The sequence below is a fragment of the Ambystoma mexicanum genome, chromosome 8 (assembly GCF_040938575.1).
Source record: "Ambystoma mexicanum isolate Mex_15411 chromosome 8, UKY_AmexF1_1, whole genome shotgun sequence".
NCBI lineage: Eukaryota > Metazoa > Chordata > Amphibia > Caudata > Ambystomatidae > Ambystoma > Ambystoma mexicanum.
Window position 1 is genome coordinate 889,357,402 of NC_090929.1, and position 17,438 is coordinate 889,374,839.

General features: G+C 48.8%; 1 protein-coding gene across 1 annotated transcript in view; it reads right to left on the reverse strand.

The window, feature by feature from the left end:
- Positions 1 to 17,438, reverse strand: part of WAPL (WAPL cohesin release factor) — a 1,736,851-nt gene that overhangs the window by 853,749 nt on the left and 865,664 nt on the right. Inside the window, exon 10 of the mRNA XM_069610766.1 lies at positions 12,268 to 12,379. Within this exon, the coding sequence (XP_069466867.1) occupies positions 12,268 to 12,379 (112 nt within the window). The remainder of the gene's footprint in view (positions 1 to 12,267; positions 12,380 to 17,438) is intronic.

Below are 17,438 nucleotides of genomic sequence, written 5' to 3' on the forward strand. Positions count from 1 at the left end.
TCTAAATTTAAAGGGGAAGAAGGTTTTTTCGGGCGAAAAAGGTTCCGTCTCCCGTCGGCCTTGGAAGGGACGCCGCATGCAGTATGGAGAAAAGGGGATGGGACATAAGAGTATTTCCCAAAGGTTTAAATACCTTCTCTTGAAGACACTACTTTTTCCATGAACAGTGAAGTGAAATTGACTTTACTTACATTTTGTAACTTTCTAGACCCAGCACACACTAGCTTACCATAAGGTGCTGGAGGGGTTACTTAGTATCCCCTTTGTCTAGTTTCTCATATAACATTTTTATGTAACCCTTTCTACAATTAATGGCTGGGCCCAGCGAGCTGAGCTGGTGGCAGTGGTTTACTTACTCTTGCGTCCTGTTGCCTTTCCTCCATACTGAATGTGTCTCCTTTCCAAGAGACAGGAGAGAACTTTTTTCACCAGAAAAAAACTTCCACCAATTTAAATTTCGAGGCGCGTGAGGTGTGGTGCTGGGAGAATGCGCTGCCCTGACTCAGCCTTCTGGCGCCCGACCTCAGTCCCCTTTTCTCGTCGACAGGAACGGGCCGAATTCCCCAGCACTCCTGGGTTTGGCTTCGGCCATGTAATTCCAAACATGGATACTTCTCTTTTGTCTTTTTGTCTTTTATTATTCAGGTACTTGGTTATCAGGCATCACGCTACTTCCTGGCGCATGTCGACTTCTACAGGGTTCAGCAGGTGTCCATCCTGCGACTGGTCCTTCCCGGCTAAAGACCCCCACGCCCCCTGCCTACGGTGCCTTGGCCCAGACCACGGCTGGCAAGCTTGTACCATGTACAACACGCATTCCTCGAGGTCTCTGAAGAACAGACTAGCCAGGTGGAGGGAGCTCTGCCAGAGATCATCTCTAAAGGACTTCGTCCATCATCGATCCAGGCCCAAGGTAAAGCCGCTCTTTTCCAGTGCACTCTGCAAGGGAGACTCCTTCAAGGACTCACCCGCGCTGGAGGGACTGCCCAGGTCCTGGTACCAGCACAAGTACCAAGGCTGAATCAGCTACCGGCCGAGGTGTTAGTATATCCTAACGGTGACAGTGCTGAGGGACCGGAAGGGGTTCTTTTACAAGGTCTTCATCCGAGGGGCTACGCGCCCTAGTACCAGCAACATGACCGAGGGGGCGCCAATATGCAGTTCGACCGCCAGATCCATCAAGGGCGAAACGCCTACCGGGCCTCGGCCTGAGGAACAGGGTAGGTCCCATGATCCACCCTCAAGAGTACTGGCGGGACCCAGTGAGCCGAGCAACACGACGCAGGCACATGGAAGGCAGCCAGACAAAATGGCCGCTGTGCCAGAAAATCCAGACATCCGGCAGCCGCCTCTCCAGGGAAGGCAGCAGGTGGAGGAACATTTGTCAAGGTTGGACTGGTGTCAACCAGGTAAGTGGCCTACAGCTTACCCTTCCTTCACGCAAGTCAGGTTCCCGCTACATCTATATGGGCAGGTCAGGCAATGGCTCCAGCAACCGCTTGCTACCCTGTCAATATCACCTACCACCACTCCGGCCAGCAATGACAGGTTCTTTGAACGGTTCCTCAGGTTCACAAAATCTCTATGGATGGGGAACATCCTCATGGACGCCATCAGGTATGTGCTCTGGAGCCGCAGGTGCCACTACAGGCGCCCCTGTGCCCTTTTCAGCCCCAACAGCCCGCTTCGGCCCCCCAACCAATTGTCTAGACGGTTACACAACAGCATCCGCCACAGCCTCCGGTCTCCACACCGCAGCCCCCGGCTCCCAATCCCCTTCCTCCGGTCAGGACCAACCGGACCCTCAGGCGGACACAGATAAGGAGGACCCTGACAGGCCATCATCAGCCAAGGCCTTCACGAACATCTTCCAGGAATGGCAGAGTACCTGGGCCTTCCTCAACCCAAGGTCGAGCAAAGACTTTACCGTTTACTTCAAGAACTGCTCTTTCCTATACAAGACACTAACCAACTGACTTTGGCCTAGGTCTACTGAACTGAACAGAGTCCTCTAGTGAACTAAAACTATTTGCACTGCCTAATAAAGTATGTGTGATCTATACTGCTAACTGATGCCTTTTTACTCCCATTGAAAGTAACTGAAATGCCATTTTGCTCCTATTTCAGGGGAGCCTCATTTACTCAAACTTATTGGTTTGGTATTGAAGTGTGTTTGTGTATAATAAGTTGCCTCCTAGTGAACGTTTTCTAAATGTTTGTGTCACAAATGAATACGTTTTTTACCAAGAAACCTTGAGTGTAAGTGTCTACTTGAGCCACTGTGATTGAAAGGCCTCTGTGTAACATCTTGTACTTGTCACATTCATCTCGCTATCACAAACTGTGTAGTAAGACGTATACCAAAGGTTGGTTTTGCTTACACCTGTAGTCCTAATTGTATGTGTTGGTCCCAGAGGGTACTGCATGCAATTCTGTCTAACAGCTACCTACGTTTTTTGCTGAGCCCAAAGACGAGGCAGAGGGCTGCACTGTCCTGATGTCAGGCGTGCTCTGAAATTCTACCTGGACAGGACCAAGGGCTTCCGCAAATCGGACACACTTTGTCACCTATGGCGGATCAAGACCGGGGTATCAGACCTCCAAGGCCTCCATTGCCTGTTGGATGGTCTCGGCCATCAAAGAGAGACAGCACAAGCCACTGATGGCCAACATGCACGCCCATAAGGTCAGAGCTAAGGCAACGGCCATCGCTTTCTAGCAGCATGTCCCCTGGCAAGTCATAAGCAGGGCAGCCACATGGGCCACCGCTTCGGCTTTCTGCAAGTACTACTGTCTGGCTGCCAATTCTAGATCAGACGCAGCTCTCGGAAAGGCGGTTCTTAGAAACCCGTTTGCTTAAGGAGGGTCTCCTCTCCACCCTGCGGCTACCCTCAGTTGTAATTGCCCATGCAGTATGGAGAAAAGGGGACGGGACATAAGAGTAATTATGAGTTACTCACCATAGTGACTAACATACTCCTATTCCATTGTCTCCTTTCCACCATACGTCCCACCATCCTCCCACTTAATAAAAATGGTGTCATTAGGCAATGATATATTATCGGCGCGTCTATGCAGACTGAGGTGTAGTGCCAGAGGGCGGAGTCAGGGCAGTGCATGCTCCCAGGGCCACAACCCTGCACGCCTCTAAATTTAAAGGGGAAGAAGGTTTTTTCCGGTGAAAAGCTTCAGTCTCCCGTCCCTTGGAAGGGACGCCCATGCAGTATGGAGGAAAGAGGACCAACAGTACGTTAGTCACTATGGTGAGTAACTTATCATTTTGACTACCATTGTGCGTTTTTACCGCAGGCTGCAATCGCAGCTGCAGTAAGGGACCCATGGGTGCCCATTTTGTAAAAATGGCCCCGGTCTTGTCTTTTCGCCATTTCTTTTTTGGAAAGGTCCTTGAGATTTACTCTGTGCACCAAACCAGGTTTGGTCCCTTTGTTTGGTCTTTGGAGGGATTCACTAGTGAAGCACACCTCTGCCGCCTCCAGCGTGTCTGGCATGGGCAGGAAGTGAGGGAGGTGCCCGAACCTCCCTGTTAAAGGAATGCACTCAAAGGTGATTTGCCGGCTGGCTGTCCTTGAAGGACAGCCACCCTGCTGTGCGATTGACTGGTAGGCTGGAATGAATGGGAGAAACCTTCAAAAAGGCGAGGCATCACTGAACGAAGGAACCCGAAGAAGAACTTGGAAGAGACGCCTGCTGCAACTCCTGCACCGTTGGTTTGCCCAGTGAAGCCCTGCTACTGAAGCTCCAAATTCACCTCTACTAGAAGCTCTGAATTCGCCTCTACTAGAGAAGCATCGCTTTTAAGTCAGACCCGAACTCCAGGAAGAACCTCTGGACTTCCCTGAAGCAGGACTGACCAATCCTGAGCCACCTCAACAGATTGCTGGAACCCAGAGGCGAAGAACTAGTTACTTACCAACTGGTAACGTTCTTTCGATTGGATGTTCCTCCAACGTATTCCACATTTTTTACATGTAATTTAAACAGCTGTGGACATTACATGTCAAAGATGTGGAATACATTGGAGGACACAATCCATTCGAAAGTCCAGAGTGGTTGCCGAGAGACCACAGTGGTGCGGTTTGCTATAGACGCAAGGAGCTGAAATCGCGAAGTGATGCTGAATTGAAGTTTAACCGTTGCTGCCGTCGACCTTCCCAACGTAGTGCCGGAATCCTCAGACATCCTCCCTCTTCTCCCCACAACTGAGGCCCAGGAACAACAGGATCTGCAGAGCTGCACAGGAACAGAAGCCAGCTGGAACCATTTCTTATAACCAAAGGTACTTTAAACCTAAGAGGACTTACCTCTTGTTGTGTAACCTTACTTGTTCTCAGTTAAGACTTGTCTTGGTTGCCAGTGCAGATTTACTTGCAGCTTTGCCCCTCACAAGCCTCCCAGCTTGTGGCCCCTGAAGTGAATCTTATTTCTACAAACTTTTCCAAAAAACATTGTGCAAGACTTTTACTTACCTGCAAAGAAGATCTTCAGCTCCACTAGACTTTGCTCAGCTAACATTGGCTGCCCTGGCTCCCTGAGAGGCTCTTCTTACCTCCGACTTTGTGCTTTTGCCTTTCTCCCAGGAAAGGGTTAATTTACTTTGCATTGGAGGGTTCAAAAAGTACTTACCTGTACATGAATTATTTGTTAACCTTTGTTTTCCCATATCTAATCCTTTGCACCAAACTCAGTATTACTATAAATGTACCAGTGATAAATCAATGTCCACAGTGTGTTAGCTATTTAAGTCACCTGAGGGTGTAGGAAGTGTGTGTGCCATCCCCAATGGGCATCATCTGATTCAGAGAAACAGTGTGTTGGTAAGTGTACTGTAAGTGTTACATGTTTTGCTCCTTCTGTAGAAGGAAACCTTGAGTATAAGTGGTTATTTGAATAACTGTCACTGTAATACCCCGTGTTACAACCTTACAGCTCGCATTGACCCATCTTGAGATGAGCCTGGCTGCTCAGCCACACTACCAACCTGTGTAGTACAGACTTCTACCAAAGGTTGGGTTCCCTATTACCAGGACAAGGTTGCTCTACTCTCCCAAAGGGTACTGCAAACAATCTTGCCTAACAGAGGCCCACAATGAGGAACTGAAAGCATGAGAATCTGTACACAGGGGCGAATGCAGAAGAGACTGTGTGGGCTTAAGAGCCTAGTGGTCATGGTTGTGCAACCTGTGATGGGTGGACCATGCAGTCCGACAACTGTGCCTAGAATAGCTAGCCCTTTATTGGAAAGCCAAAGATATTGTTAAACAAACCTAGAAGGAGCACAAAGTGAGCTGGTGAAGCAAACCAGGAGGTTCAGGTTGACCTGGAGTAAAGTTGAACTTTGAAAGGCTGCAACAAATATTGGTTGCTAGGCTGAAGACTTGGGGAAGGGAACCCTGAGACTTGATGAACTGCAAATGCTGTCTTGAGGACAGGACCTCGAGAACCTTTTCGTTTGAACTGTGTTACTTTGAACTTGGGGAAGAGAACCCAGAGGATTGTATGAATCTGTTTGAACTTGAGCAAGATAATCTTTAGACTTTTGTGCAACTTTCTTGAACTTGGGGAAGGGGAACTGAAGAGGAAGCTAAGAGCTGGAAGAGGCTCAGAACTTTGTGTTGATCACCATTTCTCTTATAATTGACATCACTACACATTGTTGAGCTTTAGTTGAGGCAAGGACATGATTTTGGACGCAGACAGACTTAATTTGAACTCTGGCGTTGTTAGGCAAGAATTGATGCAATAACCCTGGGGGAAAACCTACAAAACTCTTGTCCTCTTGGTATTGGGTAATCCAGCTATTGGTATAGGTCTGTACTGCACAAGTTGGTAGTGTGACTGAGCAGCCAGACTTATTCCAATGGGGCAAATGTGAGCTGTAGCAATGAAATCCACCAATACAAGTAGCAAGTAACACTAACACTCTAGGTTTTTAGTTAAAATAATTATTTAAACGGCCATGCTTAAATAAGCATTCTTTAAAAAGGGTAATATATGTAGCAAATCAAATACACTTTAAAATACTGGTTCAGAATTCACTCCAAGGAACAAGTGACTTACCTGGAAATCGTCGGTAAAGAAAAAAAAACAGTTTCAGTTTTACTTCTGAACTGTCTTTCTCCTAACAACCAATCACTGGCCTCTGGGTCATACTGCCCCCAGCCAATGACTGCCCTCTACCTAAGCCCCTCCTCTCGAAGCCATCTTCAGATTTGCTAGCATGTAAAGTGGCAGTAGGACCAAGAGAAGAGCCGCAGGGGCATGAAGGAGGGGTGCGTCCGTAACACTACCCTCGGTTCGTGAAAAGTTAAGTACAGAGGTTGATCTCTCCCACTCGTGCAGAGGTGATGGCCACAAGAAACGCGGTATTCCACGATAAGAATTTCAGTGGCACCTAATGCATAGGCTCAAACGGAGGACCCATGAGCCTAGTCAGCACCACGTTGAGGTCCCACGCCGGGGCCGGAGCCTTCCTTGACCAGGCAGTGCAGCCACAGCGACGACCGCCCCGGAGTTCTGGTGTAGCAGGAGATAGTCGCCAGATAAATCTTGATAGAAGCGTGCGCCAGTCCTGCTTTGGCCAGCAACAGCAAGTATGGCAGCACCTGCCAAGCCGTAATCCGTAGAGGGTTTATCTTCTGTACACAGCACCAGACGTTGAACCTCTTCCACTTATGTCCGTAGCATTTTAGTGTAGACTAAGCCCTGGCAAGTACCTCCTTGCAGTCCGCTGGGATCTCATATCCTCCAAACTGTAGTGCTGCAGGAGCCAGGCCTGCAAGTTCAGTGACCCCGGAAGTTTGACTGGACGGGACGCTGACAAGTCCAGAAGGTCCGGATACCATATTTGTCTCAGCCACGCCGGTGCGAGGATCATCCTGCACTGGGACCGTCTGAGTTGATTGATGAGTCGCATAAGCAACAGCAACGGAGGGAACGCATAGAGAAACAGGCCGTCCCAGGGGAAAGAGAACACACACCCCCATGCTCCCCGGCTTGGGAAACCTGCTGGCGAACCTCCGGCACTTGGTGTTCATCACCGTTGCAAACAGATAGATGTTGGCATTGCACCATCGTCGGAAAAGAAGATCCACTTGATCCTGCCAAAGCTCCCACTCGTGGCACGAGCGCAGCTGCCTGCTGAGGGAGTCAGCAATGATGTTCTTCACTCCCGCCAGATGAAATGGGACGAGGAATGCCATAGGTCCTGTGCCTCTCTGGAGAATGCTGGGGATCTGGTGCCCCCTTGCTTCCAGATGTAGAACATCATTGTGGTGTTGTCCGTGAAGACTCGCACCACCTTGCCCCTTAAGGACAGAAGGAAAGACTTGAGGACCCAAAACACTGCCAGTAGCTCCAGAATGTTGATACGTAAGACTTCTGCTTGGCAGCCACAGGCCTCTTGCGTGGGGACCTCCAGCGTGCGCGCCGTTCCTTCCAGGGATGAGCCAGTCGTCCAGGAGGGGTAAACATGGATCCTTCGTAGATGCAGTTGCGCCGCCACTGGCGCCAGGCACTTGAAGACCCTTGACGCTGTCTTTAGTCCGAAGTGAAGGGCCTTGAACTGATACTGCTGCCCTTGAACCACAAAGCGCAGGAACTTGCGGTGTCACTTGTGGATGGGGATGTGAAAGTAAGCATCCTCCAAGTCCAACGACGACAGGAAATCCCCTTCTTTCAGCTGTCCTAGCACGTGCTGAAGGGTGACCATCCAGAACATCTGGGATCTGATGTACTTGTTCAAGAGGAGGAGGTCCAGGATGGGCATCCAACCGCCAGTCTTCTTCTTGACGAGGAAGTACTGAGAGTACACTCGGGAGGCTCTTAGGGACGAGTTCTATCGCGCCCTTCCTCAGCATGACCTGCACCTCCAGAAGAAGCTGAGGGATGTGGTTTTCCTGTCTGGCCACGGGTGGCCTACGAAGGCACTTCAGTTGTAATTCCAGAGTGTGTCCGTGGGCCAGCGCATCCAGCACCCAACGGTCAGTGGAGATGGTCTTCCACACGCCGACTAAGTGCGCCAGCCGGCCTCCCACCGGGGTGCTTGGGGGAGGTGGGCCGGCATCCTGGCCGGTTCAGTCCGGCTTCGCCGTGGAGGAGCCGCCTTGGGGACCTTGGTGACAACAGCCGTCCTCCAGGGTTGCTGCGGCCCCTGTAGGCCTCCTGGGTCAAAGAGCGGGACGGTTGACGGTAGGATGACACAAAGCCACCGAAGCCTTTGGAGGAACCCTGGGACTTTCCTCCAGAGGTCCGAAAGGATGGCCGTTGCTGCTGAAGCGTGCCCAAATTGCGTGCCATCTCGGTATCCGCCTTGAGGGCCTGAAGAGACTCGGCCACAGTCTTGCCAAACAAGTTATCCCTGTCGAAGGGCATGTCCAACACCCTCGACTGCACATCCTGGCGGAAGTTAGTGGCCTTCAGCCAACCCCACCGCCGAAGGCAAACTGTTGCCCATCTGACGGAACCCCATGTCGCGATATCCGTGGCCACTGTGATGGCATGGTCCGATGCCACCTCGCCTTCCTGCAGAATCTCCAGCGCTTCCGCTCTCTTGTGGTTGGGGACGAAGTCCAGGAAGGGAGGGAGGGATCTTGAACCAGAGCTCCCGTCGCAATGAGCCACAATGGCGAGAACTTTGGCCACCTTGATGGTCGTTGCTGCCGACGAGATGACTCGTCCCATGGAGTCCAGCTTCTTTCTCTCGCTGTCCGGGGGGGGGGCAGAGGACATCGACACAGACAAACCCGCAGACTTCTTCCTAGCCGCCGCTGAAACCGGGGAAGGCTGTGATCAAGCACTTGGGTGCAGAGTCTGGCACCCTGTACTTTTTCTCGTACCGGTCACTTCACCGGGGCAGAGGACGGGTTCTTCATGAGGGACAGTCCATTGTCCCAAATGTCGTTCAACAGCGGGATAGACAGCACGGTCTTCCTCTTAGCTTCCCTGCGCTGTTACAGGAAGCCCTCCTCCTCGTGAGCCAGTTGGACCAACTCCGAGGACCTCGAGATCATGGCGTGAAACGACCAATCTAGTCGGGCAGGGAGGCTCTTGGCGGCGGGGATAGGAGATCCACCCTGCCGTCGTTGCCATATCCGGTTAAGTCTCGTTACTCGGTGGAGGGGAGGGAGGCGATGGATGGTAAGGAGATGAAGGGTGAACTCTTCTTGTGCGGGGTTTCTCCCGACGGCCCAGGTGCCGCAGGGTCTCCCTTCCAGCAACAGGGGCATCCTTGTCCGAATCTCTGAGCACAGGGTGTGCAAAGCCTGAAGTATGTCCAACAAAATGCCCTCCGGAAGCGGTGGTTGCTGCTGCGGTGGCTGCAGCGGCATAGTGTCCTCCGGCTCCTGACTGCTCGGCTCCTACTCGTCAGTGTCTTCGCCACTCTCCACATCTGCCTTGTCGGAGTGCCTCCCATAGGACCTGGCCTCGAACTTTTCATCCAAAATGATCTTAAGAACAGCAAGCTCCTCAGTGGCTTGCAGGACTACCATGCCACTCCCCCTCCCCCCTTCTTCTCAGGGGAGAATGTCTCTGGGACATGACCGGCATAGTCTTCACCAGTGTCTTCTCTACGGGCAGAAAAGACTATTCCCTCCTGGCCGGCAGGGAAACTCTCAATCTGGAGGCCGTTTTCTGTGAACCTGAATCAACGGCCTTCGCCAGGGACGCCACCACTCCTTCAATGGAGGTTTTCGCCGGGTGAACCTGGACCTTCACGACCTTGGTCGCGCCAGGGGCCTTCACGACCTTGGTCGCGCCAGGGGCCTTCACGACCTTGGTCGCGCCAGGGGCCTTCACGACCTTGGTCGCGCCAGGGGCCTTCACGACCTTGGTCGCGCCAGGCTCCCCTTTGACCTTCTCTGTCTGAGCTGACTGGGACTTCTTCAGAAGTTTACCCGGGTGCTCTGACTTCCTCTTGTTCACCGAGAGGGACCATTGGCTCGTGGTCAAGGGTGCCGGAGATGCTGCGCCTGCCCTGGCCGCCGAGGAGCCTGCTGCAACGGCGCTCCCGGTGCCCATGGGTTTGCGGTACTTTGCCTTTTGTTGGGGCCCGTCGCCGGAGCGCCCTCAAAGATCTTAGACCACCGCTCGGATTTCTTCTTGCAGCTAGGTGACCGGGGCTCGCCTGACTGGAGCCACTTGTTAAGCCGCTTGCGACGGTCCTTCATGGTGTGGGGCACCATATGCTTGCTGAACGCACAGGTCTCCTCCACGTGCATCTGGTCGGTATGCAGGCAGTAGAGGCACAGGGAGTGCCCATCGTCCAGGAAAATGTTCCGTAGGCCGTATACAGGGCAAATCCTAAACAGGGGCATGGAGTCTCCTCTATCTTCAGCCATGTCCACGTAGCGTAGGTCTCCAAGAATCTTCTGGAATCCCCCAAGAAGGGAACTAGACGAAAAATCACCCTTCTCCATTAGTCAGATGATGGATCGATGGAGACTTGAGGCTCGATTGTCCGAAAAATTTGAGCAAACTAAGAAAAATTGCAAACGCAGGAAAAGCTTGAGAGCTATAGCACGACGACTCCCAACATTTGAACGTGCCGCAAAAATTTGAAGATGGCTGCCAGAGAAGGCGCTTAGGTATAGGGCAGTCATTGGCTGGGGGCAGTAGGAACCAGAGGCCAGTGATGGTTGTTCGGAGAAAGACCGTCCAGAAGTGAAATTGATTTTTTCTTTACCGAGGATTCCCAGCCTGACGGGGAATATTCATGAGCATGTGAATCCATGCCAAACCCCATGCTCGAGAAATACCGGCCTCACCACTTACCTGCAGAGTATCCAAAGGATCCACACACCCATCTCTACATTTCAACATCTACATGACATCCCTACTGGACTTCACCAATAAATATAGCACCTCCTGCCACAACTATGTGGATGACACAAATCTACAAATGTGTGAACCACCCATCACCAAATGTCCCAGACATTAAAAACTGGCTTGCACAGGTGGACACATGGATGACAGCAGACAGACTAAAACTCAACCCTAGCAAAACAGAGCTGTTCTCTGTAATCAAACGGGTTCTAATTTCACACAACAATCCCTTGGTTTGACGAAACGGGCCATTGCCCAAACCGGTCAACCAGAGCAACGAATCTTGGAAGGACAATGGACAACAGCTTGACTCTTGATCCACTAGTCAACGTCATAGTCAGAAGCGGTTTCTCCGAGCTTTACATGCTACGCCGCATCTCACCTTACTTAGCATTCACCCATAGGGCTACAGTCATAATTTCTCTAACACTATCCAAACATCCTCCATCTCGGACTCTCAGATTATCCAATGAGAAAACAAAAGTTCAAACTGCAGCGACATGACTACTTCTCAGAATGAAGCTATTTGAACAGGTTGTGCCAGCATTGCATCCTCTGCACTGAGAACCCATCAAAAATAACCGTTAATTTCAAAACCTTGCGCATAGCCCATCGTTTAAACCACAGAAGAGGGAGGAGGGGCATTCCGCCTTCAGAAGTTAATTTTCAACACTAGACTCCTTTCAGTTCTGGCCACAACTGTGGAACACCCTACCCACACCTCTCAGCCTGGAAGGGAATCACCTGACTTTCAAGACTTGGATTTTCAACCAACCACTTTGAAAGAAATGAACAGTTTAGTCTGTGCATATCTTAGCACAAGAAACTTGGTCTAAATTACGACAAGCAATTTTGAAAACTTGGCAATACCATCTGTACCATCTGAGGGAAACCAATTTTATTCATGGAACCTCTACTGCGTAACACAGGTCGGCACCTTAATCTTAGTGAAAACTACAAGGCCAAGAAGTGAAAACACCCTCCCACTTTCCAATTCCTCCACTAACTCCCCAAGACTAAAAACTTGCATCCTTACGCCTCCCCCATATTTCTGAAGATGGCCTGCTCGGCCAATAGTTTATTGAACAGATTCTGATCTTATCCATCTTCTATCAACAGACATGTCGATATTTGCACTCCACAATATGGGGGCTGCCCATATGGCTAACCCACTCCCCGGTGGGTACCAACCACAAATCGAGATGTTCATATCGGCATACAGGTAGCACCCATCAAAAAACAAAAGGTTTCTGCATTTGCCTTCCTGCTGACTAACACCCTGCCCGCCTTTCTTACAGAGCCATGCACAGAGAGGTCAACTTAATTAGCAGAAGGGCGCTATATGAGATCACATTTCATTATTACAGTGCTGCAATTTAATGAAAAATAAAATGCATTTAACAACTTTAATTATACTAAGCATACCTTTATCTACAATATGATCAAGGCCACCTAAAAGTCTCAGCTCTTCTTTGAACCAGTCACCAGCTCGTTTGGAGGTTAGCGAAAGTAATGTTTCCATTGCCAAATGTCCAGTCTGTGGGGGACAAAAGAAATTCTTGCATTAGTTCAAAGAAAACCATGCTTCCTGGCCAGATACTTTTTAATATCAATATCTTAATGCACAATTAAAAATGCTTAAAAATGCTAAGAGTGAAAACTGAAAACCTGTGAATATTAAAGAACAAAATATATTGATGCAATGCTGAAACAGGAGGGGAATTCATTCAACATGATGTTTTTAAGCCATTGATTGAGCAAGTCTTTATTCCCTATGTACCTCAATACTACAGTGTGGCGACCGCCGCATTATAATATAAAAAAAAAGTACCAGTAATGGTCTCTGTGTCTTGTATCTGCTTAGATTTACATGTTACGCATATGTCGCCATCGAAAGGTTAGTACAGAGTGTTACTAACACTAGCTCTGTCTGACATGCATGGGTACCTATGATACTTCATGCTTCAACGTCCTAAGATTGTTTCTGACATGGTATGTGAACTATATTTGGATTTATTTTTCTTCTTGCAGGGAGGATGGGTGGGTGCATGAGATTATAAGCAGACAAGCCACAGAAAGACGATTACTGGAAGTATTTGCCTTCTGGCGCTTGTGAATCGGCTTAGAATTACATGCTTTGCATAGACTAGCAAGTAGTATTCTGAGAAGGCAGGTGGTGAGCTGAATGAGATGTAAACTAAGCTCTTTAAGATTGCGGTCCTACCTAAGGATCAGTTTTTGATTGTGTGTCACCAAATAAGGGATGAGAAAGGGTGCAGACACCTCCAGGTAGTTGCCATGCAAATAGCTTCCATAGGATCATGAGCAAAGAAAGTCAACGTAGCTCCTGTACTCTTGGTAGAATGTGCTCAAGGGGTAAACATAAGTGTGGTTTGCTATAGAGCAGCACATTTTAATACATTTGACAATCCACCTTGCAATAGTTGCTTTAGTGACTTGATCTACTTACCTCCCTGTTATTGATACGAAAAATATCCATTTCTTATTGCTTTACTCTGGTCTAGATAGTACTTTACAGCTCTACGAACATCAAGCGTGTAAAGCTTTCTCTACTCTACTTTGTGGATTTTGGAAGAAAGCTGGCAATTCCATCGATTGACATGGAACTTTGAGATGAAGTATGGTGAAAATCTCTGATGTTTTCTCAAAACAACTTTAGTTTTATGTATAATTACAAATGATTTATTTTATTTTAATTTTATTTATTTACATTTATAAAGCGTACAAGCGGCCCTGGGGCATCCTGGTGCTGTTACTGCGTGCTTGACTTACATAGGTATTATAAATATAGTCGAATACAGTAGTATATACAGTATTGAATAAAGTAGCAAAGACAGGAATCAAATGATGGCACAGAAAGAAGCGTGTATTATTCTTTTGCTATGGTTACAGTGCAATAGCATGACTATGCAGGCTAGTTGTGTAAATTTAACAGAACAGTAGGCTTTTTAGGGTTTTGCGGAAGGTGGTATATGATTTTTCATTCCTTAGTGTGGTTGGCAAGGCATTCCAATTTTTAGGTCCGAGGTGTTGGAAACTGGACCCTCCCGCTTTGGTTCTTTTGAAAGTGGGCACATCGATCCGATTGGAGAGGTGGGATCTGGTAGGTCTGTTGGAGGAATTGAGGGTGATTCTTTCAAAAGGTAGGGTGGGGCATCTGATGAGAGGCACCTATGTGTGATGGCCATAGATTTAAAGAGTATACATTCCTTTACCGGTAGCCAATCGGCTTCTTTCCTAGCTTGGGAGATGTTCCTTTTGGGGATGGTCAACGCTGCCCAGAGTGCGTTATTTTGCATAACTTGGAGTTTTTTTTTTAGATTTTTTGCAGAGGTGCCTAGGAATAGTGCATTGCAGTAATCCAATTTGGTGCATACTGTGGCTCTTGCGATGGATAGGCAGTTTTAGTGGAGAGAAAGGGCTTGACTGCTTTGATCACCTTGGTGGTGAGTGCGGCAGAGGAGGCTATGGCATTGACTTGGCGGGACATGGATAGAGAGGCGCCTAGGTAGACACCTAAGGTTTTGACAGTCGTAGAGACTGTGATGGTGGAGTTGTCAATGTTGAAGGTTTTATATTGCGGTGGGAGTTTGAGAGTTTCGCTGGTACCTAATAGGAGGATCTCCGTTTTGTCCCCGTTTAGGCAGAGGCCATTGGCAGCCATCCAGGTCTGGTTGGCTGTGTAGATTTTGGTTCGGGCTGCTGCATCTTCTTCATAGGTCCCAGTTAGTGGGAGTAGTACCTGCGTGTCGTCAGCGTAGTTGGTGTACACTATGTTGGGACAGTCGAGATCATTGGAGAGGGAGGGTGAATATATTGTAGAGTGTGGGGGCGGCGCATGAGCCCTGAGTGACGCCGCAGTGGATAGTAGTGGGGGAAGCAGATGCTGTGTCTGAGAAGACTTTCATGAGTCTTCCGTTTAGAAAGGAGCCCACCCAGGCGAGTGCTTCTGGGGAGAACTGCGCTTCATTTTTTAGGTGTATGCCTAGCATATCATGGTTGACAAGGTCAAAGGCAGAAGACAGATCCAGAAGGAAGAGAAGTGCCAGTCTGCCTTCGTCCATGATGTCCCGAGTTGTATTTTTAGATTGAGTAGGGCTGACTCAGTCCCGTGTCCCGGTCGGAAGTTGGACTGTCTTTTGCCTAAGCTGTGGTTAACTTCGAGATATTCCTGAATTTGCGTGTCGGCAACTTTGTCCAGGATCTTGAGCAAGAACGGCACAGTGGTTATTAGCAATTTCTGGGTCCAGAGTAGTTTTTTTAGAAGGGGGCGTACCCAGGTTTCTTTTAGACTGTCTGGAACCAAGTTGGAGTTGAAGGAGGCGTTAATGAAGGACTTGAGAAATGGGGCGAGTGTTTCTGTGCAGTCTTTAATTAATCTAGCTGGGTAGGGATCTCCTTTGCAGTTGGAGGGTTTAATCCTATTCATTATCTCAACTTTGCGTTCAGTTACTTCCCTGAATTTGAACGGCGTTATGGGGGCTTTGGAGGTCAGGGGCAATGCGCCGGAGGTGATCATGTGGTCTGTGCTAGTGGTTAGTTTAGCGTCCTGTGACAGGTTCTTGTGATGTTTCTTGATTTTTTTCTTGTAAGAGTTTGATTTTATTTAATAGAGAAGATTGTATTGTGTTACACCAGGTTTGGTCGTTGACGATATCTTGAGATTTGGTAGCTGGTTTGGTAAGTTCTTTGAAAATGGCGAAGAGTTGTTTGGATTCGGAGCTGGTATTTGTAATTCTTTCACTATAGGACGCTGATTTGGCTGTAATTATAGCTTTTTTGTATTGAGGTAATTTTTTTGTAGGAGGATCGCATGGCTGGGGAGGGTAACTTTTGCCAGATGTTAAGTGCTTTTCGTTTCTGAGAGCGGAGCTCTTTTACTTCAGTGGAGAACCAGGTGTTGGAATGTTCCACTATTTTGGCTTTTTTGTTCTGTAGAGGGGCAATATCATCTATTGCGGAGCTTATGGTGCGTTTGTAAATATCTTCTAGCACTGATGGGTCGAGGACTCGAGATCTGTCGTGAGGGTGCTGAGGTGTGGTATGATCTTATCTTTCGTAAGGATTTTTGCACTTCTTGCCATGGCTAAGGGGGGTTAGGCTTTTTGGCCTTAGTGGTAGAAATCGGGATGAGGAAATGAATGCAGTGATGGTCTGACTAGGGGGTGGAGGTGATGGAGCTGATGTCGACCTCACTATTGTGGTCGGCTATCCAGTCGAAGATGCGCCCTTTGTTATGTGTGGGCGAGATAATTTTTTGGTCAAAGCCTAGTTCCTGTAGGGCTAGTGTGAGATTTGGCTGGTTTGTCCTTTTTGTCGTTGAATCCAGGGTTGAGATTACCTAGAAGGATGCTTTTAGAGGTGATTTTTAGGTTTTCTGTTGGAGGTGCGAGAGGTTCTCCTGGAACTCCAATAGTGGGCCAGGTGGGCGGTAGACCAGGTTGATGGTAATGGTGGAGTTTGGGGAGAGGGAGATTTTTATTGCAAAGGAATCTTTGTCACCCAAGTTAGATGGGATATGTCTGGCTTCTAGGTAATCTTTCATGAGTGCTACAACACCTCCGGTGGTGAGTCGGTCTTGCCCGATTGTTAGGCAGAAACCTGTGCAGCTCCCTTTCGGAACACTGCAAAAGATTTAGGACTACAGGTGTTAGCAGTAAACCCACTTGGTAGCAGTCTGTACCACCCAGATTTACCTGGTAGCTGTGGCTGAGCAGTCAGACTTCTCTCAAGAAGAGTTAGGCAGTATGCAAAGTATACACAATAGGCACTCAGACACAATAATACAAGCAAACACTGACCAGAGCTTTGGTATCAAAGTATATAATTATGTATTTAAAAACACTGTTTGAAACACTCCAGCACTCTTATCGTAAAATACTCTAAACACAGTTACTATTATAATATATACCACCCTTGTTCCTTATCAGATAAGTCTTAGTTAACACCACTTATTTTCATACAGAGGTGAGTGCTTAACTATAGATGGCACTCCAACAAGTTCATGAAGAAGAGAGGGAAAAAGACAGAATATGGGAAGGTACACCAGTCTAAGCTTTAGGAACACCATTAGCAAGGCAGAAGAGCAAAAGTCACTTGTGAGCCAAAGTCCATAGGCTGGGCCCACTCTTAGAGAGAGCAGAGCACAAATGCGCCCAAGATCACAGTTACCCTAGGCTTAGAAAGTCATGCAGAGGGTTCGAAAAGAGTAGAGAGGCTCAGAAAAGTTTAGCCAGGGTGTCCCAGGCTAACTCAGGTTCGAAGGCCGGGGGCTAAATCTACCCTGTACAGTCAGTGGCAAGGGAAGCCGGGCGGGACACGGTACCTTAAGTGGGAAGGATCCTCCAGCGGTGGCAGTTGTTCCTGGCAGTGGGTGCAAGTCTCGTCCAGGGGAAGAGAAGATCTCGACTTGGAGGAAAGATGAAGGTCGTTGCACTGCCAGGGAAGAAACCAGCCGCAGAGTTTTCCGGTTAAAGGTATTACCCTTTAATTTGCGGTCGTGGTAAAACGTGGTATCCGGGTTGCCGGGGTGCTTGGCACAGGCAAGGCGGCCACGAGATGTGTCGGGAAGGCGA